The 17,681-nt window shown below is 39.3% G+C and overlaps 4 protein-coding genes across 13 annotated transcripts in view; 2 read left to right on the top strand and 2 right to left on the bottom strand.

Moving 5' to 3' along the window:
• Positions 1-1,824, bottom strand: part of sb:cb288 — a 4,423-nt gene extending 2,599 nt beyond the window's left edge. The window contains exons 1-3 of one of the 4 annotated variants that reach the window (XM_035998952.1): positions 1,618-1,797; positions 1,009-1,163; positions 307-378 (exon numbers count right to left, since the gene is read on the bottom strand). In XM_035998952.1, the coding sequence (XP_035854845.1) occupies positions 307-378; positions 1,009-1,111 (175 nt within the window). In that variant the 5' untranslated portion in view covers positions 1,112-1,163; positions 1,618-1,797. Of the gene's footprint in view, positions 1-306; positions 379-1,008; positions 1,164-1,617 lie in introns of all 4 variants that reach the window. The other 3 variants (XM_035998951.1, XM_035998954.1, XM_035998953.1) reach the window with 3 other exon arrangements.
• The window catches only part of osmr (oncostatin M receptor), a 26,723-nt gene extending 15,951 nt beyond the window's left edge, over positions 1-10,772 (top strand). The window contains exon 18 of the mRNA XM_035998931.1: positions 10,760-10,772. The gene's annotated coding sequence lies outside the window, so the exon portion shown is untranslated. The remainder of the gene's footprint in view (positions 1-10,759) is intronic.
• On the bottom strand, positions 2,314-8,035 carry ykt6 (YKT6 v-SNARE homolog (S. cerevisiae)). Of its 3 annotated transcripts, none has more exons than XM_035998949.1 (8): positions 7,818-8,035; positions 7,270-7,441; positions 6,673-6,755; positions 6,080-6,180; positions 5,886-5,990; positions 5,040-5,105; positions 4,399-4,500; positions 2,314-4,286 (listed from the first exon to the last, which is right to left on the bottom strand). In XM_035998949.1, exons 2-8 carry the CDS (start codon positions 7,371-7,373, stop codon positions 4,251-4,253), a joined length of 597 nt encoding a protein of 198 aa, XP_035854842.1. In that variant the 5' UTR covers positions 7,374-7,441; positions 7,818-8,035; the 3' UTR covers positions 2,314-4,250. The 3 variants fall into 3 exon arrangements, with proteins under 3 accessions (XP_035854842.1, XP_035854843.1, XP_031161625.1); XM_035998950.1 differs by having other exon boundaries at positions 7,270-7,444; positions 7,772-8,033; XM_031305765.2 differs by having other exon boundaries at positions 7,270-7,436; positions 7,818-8,028.
• Positions 10,058-17,681, top strand: gck (glucokinase (hexokinase 4)). 5 transcript variants are annotated; one of them, XM_035998937.1, is made up of 10 exons: positions 10,058-10,090; positions 13,494-13,656; positions 13,802-13,956; positions 14,180-14,299; positions 14,461-14,556; positions 14,674-14,773; positions 14,892-15,075; positions 15,752-15,907; positions 16,310-16,543; positions 16,725-17,681. In XM_035998937.1, exons 1-10 carry the CDS (start codon positions 10,073-10,075, stop codon positions 16,870-16,872), a joined length of 1,374 nt encoding a protein of 457 aa, XP_035854830.1. In that variant the 5' UTR covers positions 10,058-10,072; the 3' UTR covers positions 16,873-17,681. The 5 variants fall into 5 exon arrangements, with proteins under 5 accessions (XP_035854830.1, XP_035854829.1, XP_031161590.1 ...); XM_035998936.1 differs by having other exon boundaries at positions 13,787-13,956; XM_031305730.2 differs by lacking the exon at positions 10,058-10,090 and adding an exon at positions 10,443-10,564 and having other exon boundaries at positions 13,787-13,956.

Below are 17,681 nucleotides of genomic sequence, written 5' to 3'. Positions count from 1 at the left end.
AGTAGGTATTTTTGGAAAATAAAAAAAAATAAAACCCAGCAATTTGATCAATGACAAGACGTCCGTTGTTTTGCAGTGATATTCCAAAAAGAACTACCATATAAAAGGTTTTTGATATTTTTATTTTTTTTTAAAGCTCGCTGACTGTTGGTGCAACTTCATTTCCCTTTATTTGTGGGTCTTGGCCCTCTGAGTAAAAATATTTGTTGTTAGCTGTTGACTTAGGGTGGTTCATCTTACACAGATGTTTTTCTCTGAAACAGATCTTACAGGGTCTGCAAAGATTTTAGTCAAAGTGGGGCTCACCAGGGATGATTCCACTGCTGCTGGTTAAAGAGTCCTCTGTGAGAGCAGGATGAGTGGCAGGTGCAGTTGAACCTTCACGGGTAAAAAATAGAAATACTTGACAATGCTAATATAAAAGTGTGTGTGTGTGCGTGTGTGATACAGTTGCCTACATAACTAATTCATTAATGAGACCATATGGTATTTAAATTTTAAACAAAACTATCCCCCTTTTCTCCCCTCTCTGGTAAACTAATTTGAATGTATGTAAAACATTCATTAACATCCATTTCCTCAGTTGCAGTTAGTGGTTTTGTCTGCAGCAACTACAGTGTTTCAGAAAGTATGTTTGAAAATGTTCCCCTTGCCACATTGAATCAATTGCATGTTTGTGATCACTGCACCTTCATTTTGGACGGGGACTACTCAGCCTCTTTGCTATTTAACATGTGTTGCTCTGAATTATAAATAGTATTGGTTGCCAATCATCTAGAAAGTGGACATACTACTGAAGTGGATTTCCCCATTTGTCTGACACTTTAAATCTGATTTAGGTACTGTGGGAGTGGACATACAAGTAGTTAAAGTTTTCACTATAATAATAAAAAATAAAAATAAAAGAGAGGAAAAAAAAAAGACAACTAAAAACTATAAACCCAGATAAACGACCAAAGAATAAGATAGAAGGCAACTCACAAAAAAAGAAAGAGAGAAAAAGCTCACCGTTTATCTGTTGAACAGTGTGTGAAAGCTGTCGTGTCAGATCTGGCTCACCCATCTGAAAATGCAACAAAACATCGGTTGCACAAACAAAAATGTGGAGCATAGGGCACCACTGACACGACAGGACACACAGCCACTCCAGCTCGGATACTTATCTTGTGCAGGTTAAAAATCAGCCACTTAACACAATTACAAGTGAGGTGGAGGCTGAATCTGATCAGCAGTCATGTTGCTTACAGCAGAGGTGGGAAACTTGCTGCAGGAAATCCAACAATGTGGAAAAATCAGACCGCGTCGCAAAACGCCACAGCAAAGATAAGAAAACGTGCAAGATAAGTAACTAAGAACCCCCCACATATTTCCAAAACATTTGCGTCGAGACACTTCCTGAAACTGGGTGTAAACAGCTTCCAGTCGAGCATTGCTAAAACACTACTCACTGAAGGCTTGTACATAAGTAGGCTAAATCAGTTATGGCAGGTTTTAACCGTGGTAAAGTAGAACTATATCCCAAGAGAGGCTAACTTTTGGATCAACAGACTTGTTTTGGAACATTGCTCTCTTCAGAAAGAGACAAAACAGTGTCCGTTTCCCCGTTTAGCTTCTTACCTTCGAGCTGTTCCCGTTGCCGATGAGAGTCTTGCTCTTGTTTTTCACTTCTGTCCACATTTTTGAGGCTGTGCGGCCAGACTTCTTCAGTTTGTTTTGTTTTCTTCTCACCTGAGATGTGCGCTGAGGCGGTGCGCCTCTCGTGCTGCATTCAAGTGCCTGTTTTGAACTCGTACTTCATAATTAGCATAGACAAGAACTCCGGGCCATGTTGTGGGCTATTACGTATTTCGATGAGAGGAAAGGTAGTAGTAAAATGTTAATTTTGTCTAAATTATATATTTTAAGATCAGTCTTTCAGGCGTGTACTCAATGTATAGGCCTATTCCAGAGGGTAAAATTGATTTTTGAAAATTAATGCTTTTCGTTTACATTTGTTGAATAGACCTCCATGGTAGCCAATTCTTATTTAGATAACTTACTAATTGTATTACCTAAGTACACTTTGGGGTATTTTATGGATTCCGTTCCTATCAAGAAATGACATTTCCCACTACACTTAAAAGGGTGCATCCGCGCCCCACAGCCCCAGTTTGTTGATTTAAGATATGCATATTAGAGATAGGACTGCTGATTTTCAGACACTGCACATGACAAGTTTACCTTCACATTGTTTTACAGGATTTCCTGAGACCTCTCAAAGCCACCTCGAAAGATACTTCCAGGATGTCCTAAAATACCACTAGAACACCAGAATCAATCGTTTGTGTTTATCTAAGCAAGATTTCATGTTCCGTAAACAATCAGCGTTCCGAAAACAAAATGTTAATACAGACAGAAGAGAACAGTTTATTATCTGAAGTCTTTGTTCTAAGTTTGAAGACCACATCTGGATCAGAATGTTTAATGCAGCCTGTTTCACACACCCATTTTCAAATTTAGCACATGACTTGGAAATTTTGAAAAGAAGAAATTAAAATAATCTCAGAAACAACCCTTGACACACTTCGCATGGGAATTAGTCATAAGAGTAGTATTATACAAAAGGTCAATTTACGGTCCTTTATGAGAAATATTTCCATTTATTCTCTCCATTCTAAAGAGAGACATACACCAACAGTCTGCAGAGATATTGCACAAAAGTTTACACTGTAAAAGCAGAAAGAGCAATTCGAATCACACACACTCACACACACCAGTCCTCCAACACAGGCACTCAACATTAATGCAGCCTGCATATGTTGTTAATGATCAAATCATCACCTCTAAAATACACAACCAAAGGCATCTCTTTATCTTAAACTGATCAACCGTTCTTGGTGAAAGACATTTCTACATACAAAGCAAACGTGCTGACAGTTAAAAATAAATAAAGACAGCCGTGGAGTGTCTTAAAATAAGAGTGGGATGTGAGATCACTCAATTTATGTCTGTCCTCTTTTCAAACGTTAAACACATTTTAGGAGAAACTTGACTAGCGCAAAAAAGAAGCCAGAATTGCAACAGCGCCTGAGGTTTCCCAGAATCACCTCAGTCACAGTAAATGATGGTAAAATGTCAGTAATCCCAGGTTTGAGAGGTACAGATAAGCCCCTGACTGCAGAGGTCTGTGTGAGCTTTTGGACTCTAAAAACCTGCTTAAGTGTCACGTATGTTGGCTACCAGAGTGAAAAACATGGCTACAATATATAAAGTAAAAGAGAATAGCTTACAAGTCCTGTCCTTCATATAAGACGACATCATCTCTAAACAGGACAGGGGGTTACATGTTAGCCACACTGCAATAAGGCTGCGTCTATGAAGAAACATCTTTCTACATTTCACATCTATTCTCCCACTTCTCATCAGCTTTAAGATCACTCAACAACACACTCACCAAAAGTGGGAATGTTTAAGGTTTCATTTAACACTATAACACAGAGAAGAAAAAGAAAAAAAATCAAAGAAGTCATGTAACCAGTCTAGCAAAGACGTTTCAAAATAATTGTAAAATTTGGTGAGATTTTTAAATCACACGCCCAAGAAGCCACTTGCAGTCTTGGCTCACAGAGTTTTTACATTTGCCTCAACGCTGAGGCTCATTGGAGCAATAAAGTAAATAAACAGGGCCACCTAGTGGGCAACAAAGGTTACACCTGCAAGAAAAACAGTTTGGGTTTTGAAGAATTGAACCGAAACGCTGACGCATTTTATGAAATCACAAGATAAGACTGTGAGATTGTCAGAGTTGCCTTGAAGCAGAAGCATCATTGTGGTTAATACTCTTTTGAGAATTTTAAGAGCTGAAATCAAACTGTCAAGATTTGATTAAATCTGAATAACATTAAATCGTTTGAAGACGTTTCAACAACACATCACCGATACACAACGTCACACTATTATGTTTGCAGCTGGTATTGAAACACCACACAGATGTTTACCCTTTGAAAGGTTAAAAATAAATCAAATGTTACTTCTTCCGCCGACCAAACCCCATCACTCCTTCAGCCCCCATCAGTCACAATCCGGACAGGTCACACTTAAGACTGGCCACCACCTTCCACCCTCTGTGCTCTCATCCCGGCACGCCATCCCGGATTAGACAGCGTCTGTTCTGTCCTTTGTGTTGAGAGCTGGTGGCTGGTGCGTGATGGGAGTTGTAGGAAAAGCAGAAAGGCAGAGAGAGGCGTGTCCACGAGGACAAGGCAGCGGCATCACATGATTTCACAGCATGAGTTCTGTTTTCGTGCCTGCAGAGTTGACATGAACACACATGTCATGCGCACAGTCAGGCATTTAAACAGTGAATGGCCATTATAGACTTTAAGTCCGGTGTTAACAAGGCGAGTTGTCAGTACTCACAGTCTTGTAGAAGGCTTTGGACTGGTTTCCCAGGTGCTCTGACTTTGCCACAAGATCATCCAGTTTCTCTCCTCTCTCCAACAGACTTTCCATGGTGTTGTGCTACAGAAACAATATTTGTGCATGAAATATTGTGCAGTGTAAAGATTTTGACTTGACAAACGCTCTGGAATAGCAACATATTGTTTCAGGGACAGAGAGCCACAATTTGGTCAATAAGAGCGATGGACAGGGTTCCTACACCTCCTTAAAGCCGTTGAACACCCACACAGGCGTTTTCAGTTATTCTGGCTGATCTTTTCAGGTTGAAGGTGAGCTGGAGCTTTGATGGAACTTAATAGGTCGCAAATTCTTTCTACCAATAAGGATGACAAAGGTGTCATTTGTCCCACCCTAACAGGTGCAACACCACTAACAGTGGACTCAGGAAGATGTCAATCGCTCAGTCTAACCACACCCACACAGTCCTGAAAAAGGTCCAATCAGCCACATTGACTATAAACACCTGTGTGGGTGTTCAGGGCCTTTAAGGACTTTACATATACCGTTGGACATATTTTCACATCACTCGCTTATATTTGAGGCAATCGGGCCAGGAAAGTGCTTGTAAAGTATCGAGTCAGCTTAGGGAGGTATCTTACCAAAATGATCTTTGTCTCATCCAGCTCTGCCTGCACTTTGGTCATTGCATCTGCTTCCCTGGGGTTCTGGAAAAAACAACAACAAGGTGTCATGTACACTGCTATTGCATGGTAATCATTTAGCAACATTTCATAAAAAAAAAGACCTTTGATCGGCCAAATTTCATATCCATGCATCCATCTATAGGTTTCAATACTATCTAGGAAACTCTGTAAAATGACATAAGAAATTTGGCAACTATTAAGGCACCCAAGGGAATCCAATATTGTTCTCAGTACACAATCATAGTCTAGTCATACTCATAGGCTATCACAGGGTTTTTCCTGCATGGAGGAATTTTTGGCACGACCCAGAGGTTTTAGCCAGCGGCAAAGGAAAATCACCAGCGTCAAAACGTCTTTGACTTCCAGCAGTCAACTCCCTTCTCATCCACAGCCGCTATGTTTTTCACACGCAGCTGGTGCTGATAAGCTAGCTAAACTGCATTGTTTTGACTGGACCTGAACGCTCCGCTGTTCACTTCTGACCTGCGGCCCTTTGCTGCATGTCATTGCCAATCTCTCTCCGACTTTCCTGTCTTAATCTGTCCTATCAATAAAAGGCAATAAAGGCCAAACAAATAATTTTGTCATGTCATCATGTCACCTGTCTCCTGAATTTTCTGTTTTTCTTCACATAAATAAAAGACATTTCCAACATAACGATGCATAAAGATGAATTAGAATGCAGGAAATTAAGTGTTTAATGTTCAAAATTTCCTGGGGGAGGACAACCAGACCCCCTGCTATGTGTCCCCCAAACATATTTTTATGACACATATTCTGATAAACAGATAACAAACTGACCTGGTATTTAGAAAGGTGAATATCCAGGGCTTTGTAGTTTATGGTTTCAGGATTACCAGAGGGCCAGTCTATACTGTCCACTTGCCTGGAGAACTCCTCTAATACCTAAAAACAACCAGACAGCAATCTCAGTATTGAAGTTGACAGCAAAGTGCAATAAGTATGTGTCATTTTTTACATGTTTTTGCACCCACCTTGTCTAGCAATGTGAAACAGACTCTCTGTGGGTATTCAGTGTCTGCAATGACTACAGCGCTCAGGTTGTCATTTCGTACATACACATGGCACAGGTACTCTAAAAGAAAGAGAAACCATGTATGGTATGATCAAAACAGAACTGTGATTAAAAAAAAATGGCAGTTCCTGGTCTTATGGTACGGGTTAACCCAAAGCAAGTTGCCACATGTCACTTTGTTAAGAAACACAAGTAAAAGTGATAGATTTTCAAACAAATGTTAGGAACAGCACGGCCACAATGCATGATGTTTGCATATCAGTCATCGTACATCGTGCTGACCATAGGCTTTATGAAACGTATTGTTGCACATTTTTATTATTTTGATGTGTATGACTTCTAATATGCTGTACATCTTAACCCCTCGGCCACCAGCATGCCCCTTGTATTGTAAATATTATGCATCTGCTTCACACTAAACACAAAGTTGATACTGTCACATAGGCTGGGTGGCACCAGACCTAGTCAGAACTAGATAAGTGAGTGACACTGAAACAGTTATGACAATTTTAAATTAAATTATTAGATTGGGCTGAACCTGCTCATTTTTACCTTGTTCTTTGACAGAGGCACGGCTTCCTTGTGATGTCCGTTCAACAATCAAGGCACTGGTGAAGGTCATGAACTCCTGAACACTAAACAAACCAAAATAATAATGTCACTGGTGGAAGCACAGTATGGTCAGGCAACATTATTTAGACTTAACACTGTCAATAATTTTAATGTCAAAATATCATGTTGTGTTTGGTGCAGTGACCATCAAATGTAAACACGCCCCCTGCAAAACATGGGGTGACATCATTATACTGAAGATGTCATTGTGCTGTACCAGAAAAAGAAAAGAATCTTTTCGGTTATATTAATCAGTTTATTATGACTGCTATATTCCTGTTCAAAGAATTGAGTTTGCTTTTCTGCAATGCATAATAGCTGGAGTCCAGGATGTATTTCTCTGATTTATTTTGTCACTAAGACTGTATTGTGGCTTGTGATCAACTATAACATATCCTGCAAAATCAAACCAACTAACTTAAGACAGATCACAATGTTACTAATTGCACACTCTCTGCGATCTACACATAGAAAATGAAAACAACACATAACATTTTTTTTACTCAGTCAGATACTGGTTATATCGAGTCGACCCACCTGGATCGCTGAAAGAAGCTGAAGGATGAGAGGTCATAGGCCGATTTAAGGAGGTTGGCTTTGGTCGCTCCTTTATGGTGGATACTGAGGCTGTAGAGCTTCATGCTGCCGCCGTGTGAGTTCTGGTCAGTCAGTCACAGCAGATACGATCCCACAGCCCTGAGGATCTAATAAAATAAATAAAGGATGACACAATCAGAATCACATGAGACCAATAGTTCTTATCGAGCTCATCCCGCTAGCTTCTCTGCTAACAATAACGCAGCTAAAGAAACTTGAGTAACGTTAGCGCAGCTGACAAGTGCTAGCCGCATTATTATTAGCTACCAAGCTAAACAACTATCGTTAGTCATGCTCCGCTTGAGTAAATATTTTTTCTTCAGGCCATTGGTTAACTGACATTAAGTAGTACAAACTTATCAAATGCTAGTATTTATGTAAATGCCGTTTAAAACCTGCAAAGCTGTTACATTTCTGAAATAAAATCAAGCATACTGCTAGCTAGCTACAGATGCTATCTGGTCTTCGTGAGGCCTCAGCTTACTTACCAGACAAATCAGCAGCAAATAGTTTTATTCCCGTCAAAACAACCTAATAAACTTTTTATTCCACATAAACTAAAACTCGTTAATGTATATAGCAGACGTCCGGCGGCTTAATCACAATGTAGTTACCGCTAACTAGCTAGCTAAGTAGTTTTCAATATAGCTACAGTTAAGTGACCAATCACCACCACGTCACAAGATCCTCAGACTATTCAACTGGATATTTGCTCCGGAAGAAACAAACACGCCGGTATGGTCATAGTTCCGACTGGATACAAGATAAATGTTGTTTAAAGTATGTAATGCTAGAGTCAATCAGCGGAGGACCTTGCACTTTTAAATAAATTTCAAATTGAGACGGATAATATTAACTTTTCCTCAAACGTACAATAAAATAAAATACATGTTTTAACTGTTGGCTGCAGCGAGACCTCAGCAGCATAACAACGTAGGGGAGAGCCGCACTTTTTAATTAAACGTAATTTACAAAGCGATCGTATCGCACTGAAAGATAATATTGTGTCACTAGCAACCTACACCTGTCATCTGTCAAATACAGTTGCATTTTCAGCTTTGAACAAAACCGTTCAGGAATTATTACAGCAAAAGTGGGACGTGCGTAATGTTTCATTCGTCCCTCCTGGTCGGGACGATTGAAACAGCATGGGGGGGATGAATGAAACATACAGTTTAAGCCATATAACCAGCCATTAGCCATTAAACTTCCCACAACTTCAATATTTTACTACATATCATGAATGGTACTCCCAAAATGTATATTTTAGATAGATTGTTGCTGGGCTATACGTCTTCGTTAATGTCTGTTAACAACTAATTGCCGTCATCGTGAAGCGGTTATTGAATTGTCATGCACTGTGGATGATTCTGCCATTTTTATAGCTAGAACAGTACGTTTTCCCATTTATATCGTGTTTCTATTGTGGAAAATGTCGTTTCACTAGGTTTTTACGTGGGTTAGGCCACTGCTCATCCAAATAAGTGCCCTTAACGACACACAGCCCAGTCTCCATAGGATAACATGGGAAACCTCGACCCCCTACCTGGTGGGCCCAAATATATTTTCATCTTTCTAAAACTGATTTTCCATGTCTCACCTCCATAAAATATTGTATAAACACAGATATTTGTGCATTTACTTAAAATACATGTACAGCCTGGTCATAGACATAGCCTGTTTTGCTTTCCATGTAAGCATGCAATATGAAAGTCTGGGTTGTGGAGAACACTAAATGGTCTACTGAATAAGCATGTAGTCGAACCTTTAAATGAAAAACACTCATTAATAATCGAAAAAATGTAACCGCTATGAAGTTTACTTTCGACCATCAAAACTTGTTTATCGCCTGTAACTCCGTGATAAAAGGAAATAACAGCTACGCTATGCAATGTAGGCCTATGTTGATTGAATTAATTCATTAATTTACCGAGTAGTCTAATCAGGGGAGGGGGTGAACTTTCTTCCTTGGGGATAATACCATTAGCCCATTTCTTACTGAGCATAAGTTGCTTTAAAGCCAGACAATGAAAGTCTTTCAATAAAATTAGGATCTTGGAAATACTGGACCTATGTAGGCTATAAGATATTGATATGGATCTGATGATGATGAAGATATAGTCACTAAATATATTGCTCAAACATGTAGGCTAATTCAAAAAGTTTGATTCATTTCTAATGTGATTTTGTATCATTTTAGATCTTTGTCGATAATAACAATAATAATTATAATGATAATGGGTTTAAAGTTTTAAACAGCTCGGTGGCCCTGCGAGTCTAAGTTTTTACCAAAAACGTGGCACCCCCAATTGATGTTTTCTCTGGTGATCTTGCTCCATTTAACAATTTCCTCCTGGCTACTTAACTCAGTGGTAAGTGTTTTCCATGGCAGAAGTGTGCCGGTAATTCATTTCCAAGGCAACGCATTGAAATCGTTTTGGCATGGAAACCGCTAAGCCTTTAGGTGCATACGTTGACAGGACAGCTGCACCAGCCAGGCATCCTTTCCTGGAACTAGTTTTGGTTGCGTTAAGATATTGCGGTAACATGGTCATTAAGCCCAGCTTACTGGAGGTTTGCCTAATATTTTTCTGCTCTAAATTGTAAGGCTTACATCTCTGGAATGAAGTTTTGGAGAGGAAATCCAATGTTTTAATCTATTTTTCTTTTTGCATGCCTGTTGGAGCAGATGGCACATCCAGTGCGTCGATCCGGATGTTAACTGGACCTGTTAACTGCAAAAATGAAGACAAATCCAAAGGTTTTTACATAATATATCTACAGGAATGAAGATGAATCAGTAGATCTTTTTATCACTAGGCCTAACAATGAAAATAAATGCATAGATTTATGTATGAATGAAGATGAAGAATGTTTTCCCCTTAAAATATTTGCAAGAAAAGAAAAATCCATAGGCTTTTCTTTAGCTCTTCTACACTGCTTTCCCAAAGATTTCCTTTCACTGTTCACTAGATAGGCCTTGAAAATACTGCAGATATGTAAATGTGTTTGAGACTAGCTGCTGAACATTATGTAGATCAGACGTGCTGGAAATATAATAACGTTTCCCATAAAAGGATAACATTTTCTTTGCACGGACGGGCAGTTAAAACACCATAACAGCAGAAACTTGGGAATCTCCAAAACTGGGAAGAACGACGGAATTTCCACTGCAGACCACTGATGTTCGGCGGGCCATTTAGGATTTAATCCTCGTCGTGGTACGATGGATAAGGTAAATTAAAAAAAAATAGTTAATGATATGATTTTTTTAATCATTGTTATTATTTTATTTGTCAGTTTTTTTTATCACAGGTTAACGTGATACAGGCTTTGACTTGACAGGATATCTAGCCAAGGCTAATTTGCGACACCTGTGCCTGGTTAGGCTTTTTCTACTTAAAAAGGTCATAACATATTACCAAAAGAGCAATAGTTAAATTGAGCAAACATTATAAATAGTGGCATTATATTATATAGGCTTGTATAGGCTACAATTACAATATTTACATCACATTACAATAATTGTACATAGTGCATGTGTGTAGGCTATGTTCCCTCATTCCTGGCAATAGCCTATGTGCATGCGAAGTCTTTATGAGAAGGTATGTTTATCTATGTGTATCTCTGTGTGTAGCCTATACGTGACCAGGTCTGGTGTTGTTTCACCCTTTCTTTAAACATTTTCAGATCAGTTTGTTTCTTTACTTCCGTTGGTAGAGCATTCCAAAAATGTAGTTCTTTTACTTAAAAAGATGACTGAAAGTAGTTTTGCACTGTGTCACCCTGCAGTTGCCATATGCTAATTCCCTAGTAGCTATTGCTATTTGTTTTTGTGACATATGGACAAAGTACAGCTGGGGCGAGATTGTTCACACATTTAAAAACCAGATTGATAAAAGTAATCTTGATAAAGCTCTCAAACTGTAGCAGAGCAACTTGTACTTTTTAGAATTATACAATGGTGCAATTTCATTTGTTTTTGATCCATTGATGATCTATCTATCTATCTATCTATCTATCTATCTATCTATCTATCTATCTATCTATCTATCTATCTATCTATCTATCTATCCTACTACTACTGTCACAGTAATAGTAGCCAATATACTTAAGTTAATATGTAGCCATTAAATCATTGCAAAAAGTGATTAGATTGTGGGTAAGGCCACTGCAACAAAAAGGCGATTGCATCAGTACAATACATGGCATCTTCTGTTTAAAGATTTTATTCAGTATTACAGTAAGTGACATGAAGCTTGATGAGATGTGATGTTGTCAAAAGAATCAAAACATTTTTTTCTCCAAACAAGCTACTTAAGAGGTAATTTACACGTTTAAGAGGTATATTACATGCTAGAGGGTATACATTATGAGCAGTATATTGAATTATTTTACATAATGTATGTGTCTTTAGCCCAGTGTGACTTAGAAATCCTACTATCAGGGCACTGGGGGAGAGGGTCACTGTCACCCCACAGCCAGAGGTCAGAGCTAATAAAAGCTCTGGCCTCTGGTGAGGTAAACTACTGGAGCTGATTAGCACAGGCAGCCTTCACCTGCAGCATGCTATTGTTAGTTTTAGAGGTCATTCATCCCTTACTGATGCTAATTTTAGACATGTTACTAATTTTACAAATATATGCGTAACTCTTTTAGACCTCTGAGGTTCCCTGATTGAGCAACCTTGTGGCATTGGATTGGATTAGATTGTTCTTCTAAATAAAAAGAGCTAAACTCACAGGGTTCATGTTCAAGTTTATTTGATTTGTTTTAAGTGAGCACTGGGTCACAGGTTATACCTTGCCACATGAAAGCAAAGAATGATTTACCAAATTTATCTGAACTCTTCACTGCTAGGTTAAAATGCCATCTGAGATACCCTAACAGTAATTGGTATTCAGTTCTTCACACTGCGAAATCAAAGGGATTTTTTGAGATTATGATGTTGTGTTTTTTTTGTTCATATAACCTTAAAACAAACATAACCTCACTGGGCTGAAAAGTTTATTTTTTAAGAGTTGTCCTGGCAAAATTGCAGTAATTACACTGACAGACAAACAACCTAAGGTAGGGTACATAAACCATATATCACAAGATCAAGAATATTTAGCAAAAGGTTTAATGATCAACATTTGTCAAACTATTAAGAATGTCAAATCATATAGTTAAGAATGTAATTTACTATGAGTATAGGGCATGCATTTAATAGGTCAGGATATTTCTTAGTTATTAACATTTGTTTTATCAAGAAAGGATAGGGAATAATATGTGTATATTCAATCATGATAGAGCTTCATGATTTTTGAACAGAGGCTATACTTCTGTGTGTGTGTGTGTGTGTGTGTGTGTGTGTGTGTGTGTGTGTGTGTGTGTGTGTGTGTGTTTGATTCCTGATGGCCAGATGGGGTGAGTCTGAGAAAGGGTTGGCATTTACGTCTGGTGTGGCCAGCCCACTTCAGCTGAGCATAAAAACAGCTGAGGTTCTCATTGAGTGCTACCCACACTTCACTGACTCTGCACACACACAGGGAGGACACACTCACCACACACCTAGAAACACACACAGAGGCTCATTTAGTTAAACCTGTGAAGATGCTTTGTGTCAGCTCTCATCTCGACCAGATGGTGAAGATGCCTTGTAGCTACAGCTCTGTGGTTGATAAGATCCTCATGGTAAGATTCACTTCTCTGTCCAGTAAGACTTTGTCGAGGTTTAAGTAATTTGTAACTTTAGTATTGCTGTGGATGATTGCTTTCATCCCATGTGACTGTTACGAGAATTAACTATAGTCTTTACACACAGACTGCATGTTGTTTCAGAAGAAACTCTGGGTGAGGAGCTTGATTGTATTAGATGTTCAGATGCTACTTTGTTCTGTACTTTACTGAAAATATGGTTGTATGTGGGAACTCTGAAGCAGAACATAGAGTCCTCTGCACTTTCATTTCATTGTTTTGTATTGTAAAGAAGTGATTTTTTTTCTTTCTGTAGCATCTCATTTGTCTGTGCTCTGATTCCTTTTTGTTATTTTGCTGTTACTTCTTCTGGTTTCCCTTCTTGTTTTCAAAAGTGAAACCTCACTTCTCTTTTTCTTTTTAGTTACCCTACATAATAAGTCCCTGTGCAGCTCCTGACCTGCTTTTCTGTCCTCTCGTTGCAGGTTGATCAGATCCTGTCAGAGTTCAGGCTGAAGAAGGAGGACCTAAAAGAAGTCATGAAGAGGATGCAGCGCGAGATGGACAGAGGACTGCGTTTAGAGACGCATGAAGAGGCCAGTGTCAAAATGCTTCCAACTTATGTTTGCTCCACCCCTGAAGGATCAGGTAGATACTCATTCTTCCATCCTAAGATTATCAGTTTTTTTTTTGGTAAAGTCACACAGACGTCACCAAGATGTAATGTAATGATTATCACCTGTGCAGGTAAAGCCAGTACGTGCACGTTCAGATGTAGTGTGTGTTTTGACAGAGGTGGGAGATTTCCTGGCTCTGGACCTGGGGGGGACGAACTTCCGTGTGATGCTTGTGAAGGTGGGTGAAGATGAGGAGAGGAGCTGGAAGGTGGAGACCAAGAACCAGATGTACTCCATTCCTGAAGATGCCATGACAGGCACTGCTGAAATGGTAAGCTGTTCCTCTTTTATTTACAAAGCAATTTCTTTTGCGATATCAGTGCTTTTATTTGTAGTTTCACTTGTATGTGACTGTTCAAAACTATCTTAGAGTGGCAAAGAAAATCCTTTGTGTTTTTCTGTAAACAATGTTGTAGCGTTCTCGGAATAAAATTAGCACTAATTATAGTGCAGTTCCTCCACATCTCATATCATCTCTTTCACTCTCTCTGCAGCTGTTTGACTACATAGCAGAGTGTATGTCAGACTTTTTGGACAAACATCATATCAAGCACAAGAAGCTTCCTCTGGGTTTTACCTTCTCCTTTCCTGTACGGCATGAGGACATTGACAAGGTAGGAAGTCATACTTTACATTGGACATACTTAAAAACAAAAACAATACTAAGATCGCTCAAGACGGCTCTTTTTGATTCACTTTATTTGCCAGAGTTATACAAGTTTTGTTTGTATTATAAGGTTTATATATTTAAGGTTTGTCTTTTTTCTTTCCACAGGGTATCCTGCTTAACTGGACCAAAGGCTTCAAGGCTTCTGGGGCAGAAGGGAACAATGTTGTGGGTTTACTCAGGGATGCTATCAAGAGACGAGGGGTCAGTTACTGCATATTAGAATCTCTGCTTTCTTAATAGACAACACAAGACTCATTTGTAACACCTGGTTACAGCTGGATGACTCTAAATGCATTCTGATTTGGTGTTTTCATTTAGGACTTTGAGATGGATGTGGTTGCCATGGTGAATGACACAGTAGCCACCATGATTTCCTGCTATTATGAGGATCGCAGCTGCGAAGTCGGGATGATTGTTGGTAAGTAGTTATAAATACACACAAGCATGAAGGCGCTACTGAAATGCACTCATGTCTGTGCAGAGACATGCAGACTCAAGCACACCTAAGGTGCATATTTTTGCTTTTTGTTCACCAGGCACTGGTTGTAATGCGTGTTACATGGAAGAGATGAGGACTGTGGAGCTGGTAGAAGGGGAGGAGGGCCGCATGTGTGTGAACACAGAGTGGGGGGCGTTCGGAAACAACGGAGAGCTGGAGGAGTTCAGACTGGAGTACGACAGAGTGGTGGACGAGACCTCGATTAACCCTGGAAAGCAGCTGTAAGTGCATGCAGTCCAATTCACACATAGGAAAGCTTTTTTTGACCCAACTTTATATATCTTACGACTTCATCTACTGTATGCACTCAAGTGTTCGAGTTTATCGTAGTATGTCATTAAAGGTGCTGGGAGTGAGAGATTCACACTGTAATTTAAAAATGTGCCACACACTCCCTCCCTTATTCTTTTATTATTGTTTTTATGAATTAATCATCCTTCTGTGGCAATGCTCTCACCTGAGGTCTTTGTGTAGTTGCTAGGCTACCAGTTGTTTTTCCTGAAGATGTTTGTAAATGGCTAGAGCCCTCTTAACGTCAATGGTCAGTCAGCGTGTATGGGTGTCAGATTAATGACCCCTCTCCGCTGCTTGCCATAGTGCCTGTCAGCCTAATGACTGTTTACCTTTTGCACTGGCAGCCCCTTAACACAGACAACTGCTGGGCCCAGCCTCATTGAGCCTCTTTAGCATTGACGTTGACATCCTTGTCATCTCTCCTTCTTTGAAAGAAGAGAAAGTTGTTTGCTCATGTGTTTTGTGACGTACATATCCTTCCTGTTTCTTCCACCATTTAAACATCCTCTCTTGAGATCATGTTCTCCTTCCCATGTGCCCTTCCTTTCAATATTTATTTAAAGTTACTCGTCACGTCTTTTGTTCTTGCCTCCTATACTGTAGATATGAGAAGCTGATCAGTGGGAAGTATATGGGTGAGCTGGTCAGACTTGTTCTGATGAAGCTGGTGAATGAAGACCTTCTGTTTAACGGTGAAGCCTCAGAGCTGCTGAAGACACGTGGCAGCTTTGAGACACGCTACGTCTCACAGATGGAGAGGTGAGAACCATTGAATCCTAACCTGGCTGCAGTTGTCCACCCACTTAAGAGACAACAATTCTTGTTTAAATATATGTTGCCTATAGACAATCAGACAAAAGATGACTAATGATGAAATTGATAGACATTATTCATGTATGTATACAACCATTGCATTTTCATAAGCACAGAGGGGGGAAAGCACAAAAACAAATGTAAAGCGTGTTGTGCTATGTGTATGCTGATGACATATAACTGGGTTGATGGGGAATATGGGGAAGCAATATGGTTACCTACTGCAGTAACAAGGTACTTCTATTATATATCAACATAGTAGTAATATCAGTATTTATGTATTATGAACATAGTGGGTCTAGAAACTATGGCTCTTTTTAATTTTGCCATTTGCCATTTTGTCTTCAGTGACACTGGGGACAGAAAACAAATCTATAACATCCTGTCCTCGCTGGGTGTTCTGCCATCAGAGCTAGACTGTGACATTGTGCGTCTGGTCTGTGAGAGTGTTTCCACTCGCTCTGCTCATATGTGCGGCGCAGGGCTTGCTGGTGTGATCAACCTGATGCGGGAGCGACGCAGCCAGGAAGCCCTGAAGATCACAGTGGGGGTTGATGGATCTGTCTACAAGCTGCACCCATGGTGAGTAATGCTCCATGTTTTAGAATATCTTAGATTTCTGAATATATGTACTTAGCAAAGGAAATACATGCTTATGTGGTAAGATTTGCCCAAAATGCAGTGCTTTGAAATTTTCTTAACTGTGGGACAGATGGAGATTTGACTGATTCTGTAGATTAAACATGTTGTTTCTCTATCTCAGTTTCCGTGACAGGTTCCACAAAATAGTCAGGGACCTCACGCCTCACAGTGAAATCACCTTCATCCAGTCGGAGGAGGGGAGCGGTCGTGGAGCTGCCCTTATCTCAGCAGTGGCCTGTAAGATGGCAGCATGCATGCTGACACAGTAAAGGGAGCTGTGTGCACTGAGCTGTCTCCCGGCAGAAGAGCGGTGAAGCAAGCCTGAACTCTAATCTGAGAACATTGATGACATGTCATCCACAGTTGGCAGCTTTGGCCTTTTTTGGGCTCTGAAGGATGTGTGTCAGCAAACTGGACGGCTGGAAGATGTACAGACAAGAAAGCAACTTGTATTATACTGTATTTGGTAAACTGTAACAAGAAAACTGTGAAATTTACAGAAACTTGCTGGCAGCAATTAGCAAGCAAGTTGCTGTAGTGCATTTCACAGTATGCTTACTGTAAATGTAATCACAGTATGTACAATACTGTAATTGTTATTACAATAATAATCTCAATACTGCAACTCTTATCACAGTAATAGGGTTATTTTTACTGTAACAGGTGTTAATGCATTCATTTTAGTACTGTAAATATGTAACGGTAAAATAATTACATGTAAAATGAAGACACTGTTTTTCACACACAAAAAATAATTTATTGTATCACTTCATTCAACATTGATTCATCATTTGAATTTACATTTATTTTGTATTTTTCATTTTGTAAACATGTTTCATTTTGTAAACAACAAAATGACTTTCCTCAAGATACAACTCTTTCCTCTTTGTTCAAGTCACCCTGACTTTAAACTGCATGCCCGGGAATTATTTTGTTTATCTTGAATGCATATTTCAAGAGTTTCAACATGATTAATGTATTGTTTTATTATTTGAGGAGATATAGTTAATTTGACTGTACTTGTAGAGACACATAAAAAAAGAAAAATAGTAATAATAAAGGAGTTGTTAATCATAAA

The sequence above is a fragment of the Sander lucioperca genome, chromosome 2 (genome assembly GCF_008315115.2).
Source record: "Sander lucioperca isolate FBNREF2018 chromosome 2, SLUC_FBN_1.2, whole genome shotgun sequence".
NCBI classification, from domain to species: Eukaryota; Metazoa; Chordata; class Actinopteri; order Perciformes; family Percidae; genus Sander; species Sander lucioperca.
This window is presented reverse-complemented; position numbering and strand designations above follow the sequence as displayed.

Excerpts from the sequence above, each read along its gene's own strand:
- gck (XM_031305728.2), top strand. The coding sequence starts at position 12,925 with ATGCTTTGTGTCAGCTCTCATCTCGACCAGATGGTGAAGATGCCTTGT. Across the intron at positions 15,908-16,309 it reads TACGTCTCACAGATGGAGAG|TGACACTGGGGACAGAAAAC; the intron begins GTGAGAACCATT and ends TTTTGTCTTCAG. Across the intron at positions 16,544-16,724 it reads GTCTACAAGCTGCACCCATG|TTTCCGTGACAGGTTCCACA; the intron begins GTGAGTAATGCT and ends TCTCTATCTCAG.
- ykt6 (XM_035998949.1), bottom strand. The coding sequence starts at position 7,373 with ATGAAGCTCTACAGCCTCAGTATCCACCATAAAGGAGCGACCAAAGCC. Across the intron at positions 6,181-6,672 it reads TGCCTCTGTCAAAGAACAAG|AGTACCTGTGCCATGTGTAT; the intron begins GTAAAAATGAGC and ends TCTTTCTTTTAG. Across the intron at positions 4,501-5,039 it reads ATGAGACAAAGATCATTTTG|CACAACACCATGGAAAGTCT; the intron begins GTAAGATACCTC and ends TTGTTTCTGTAG.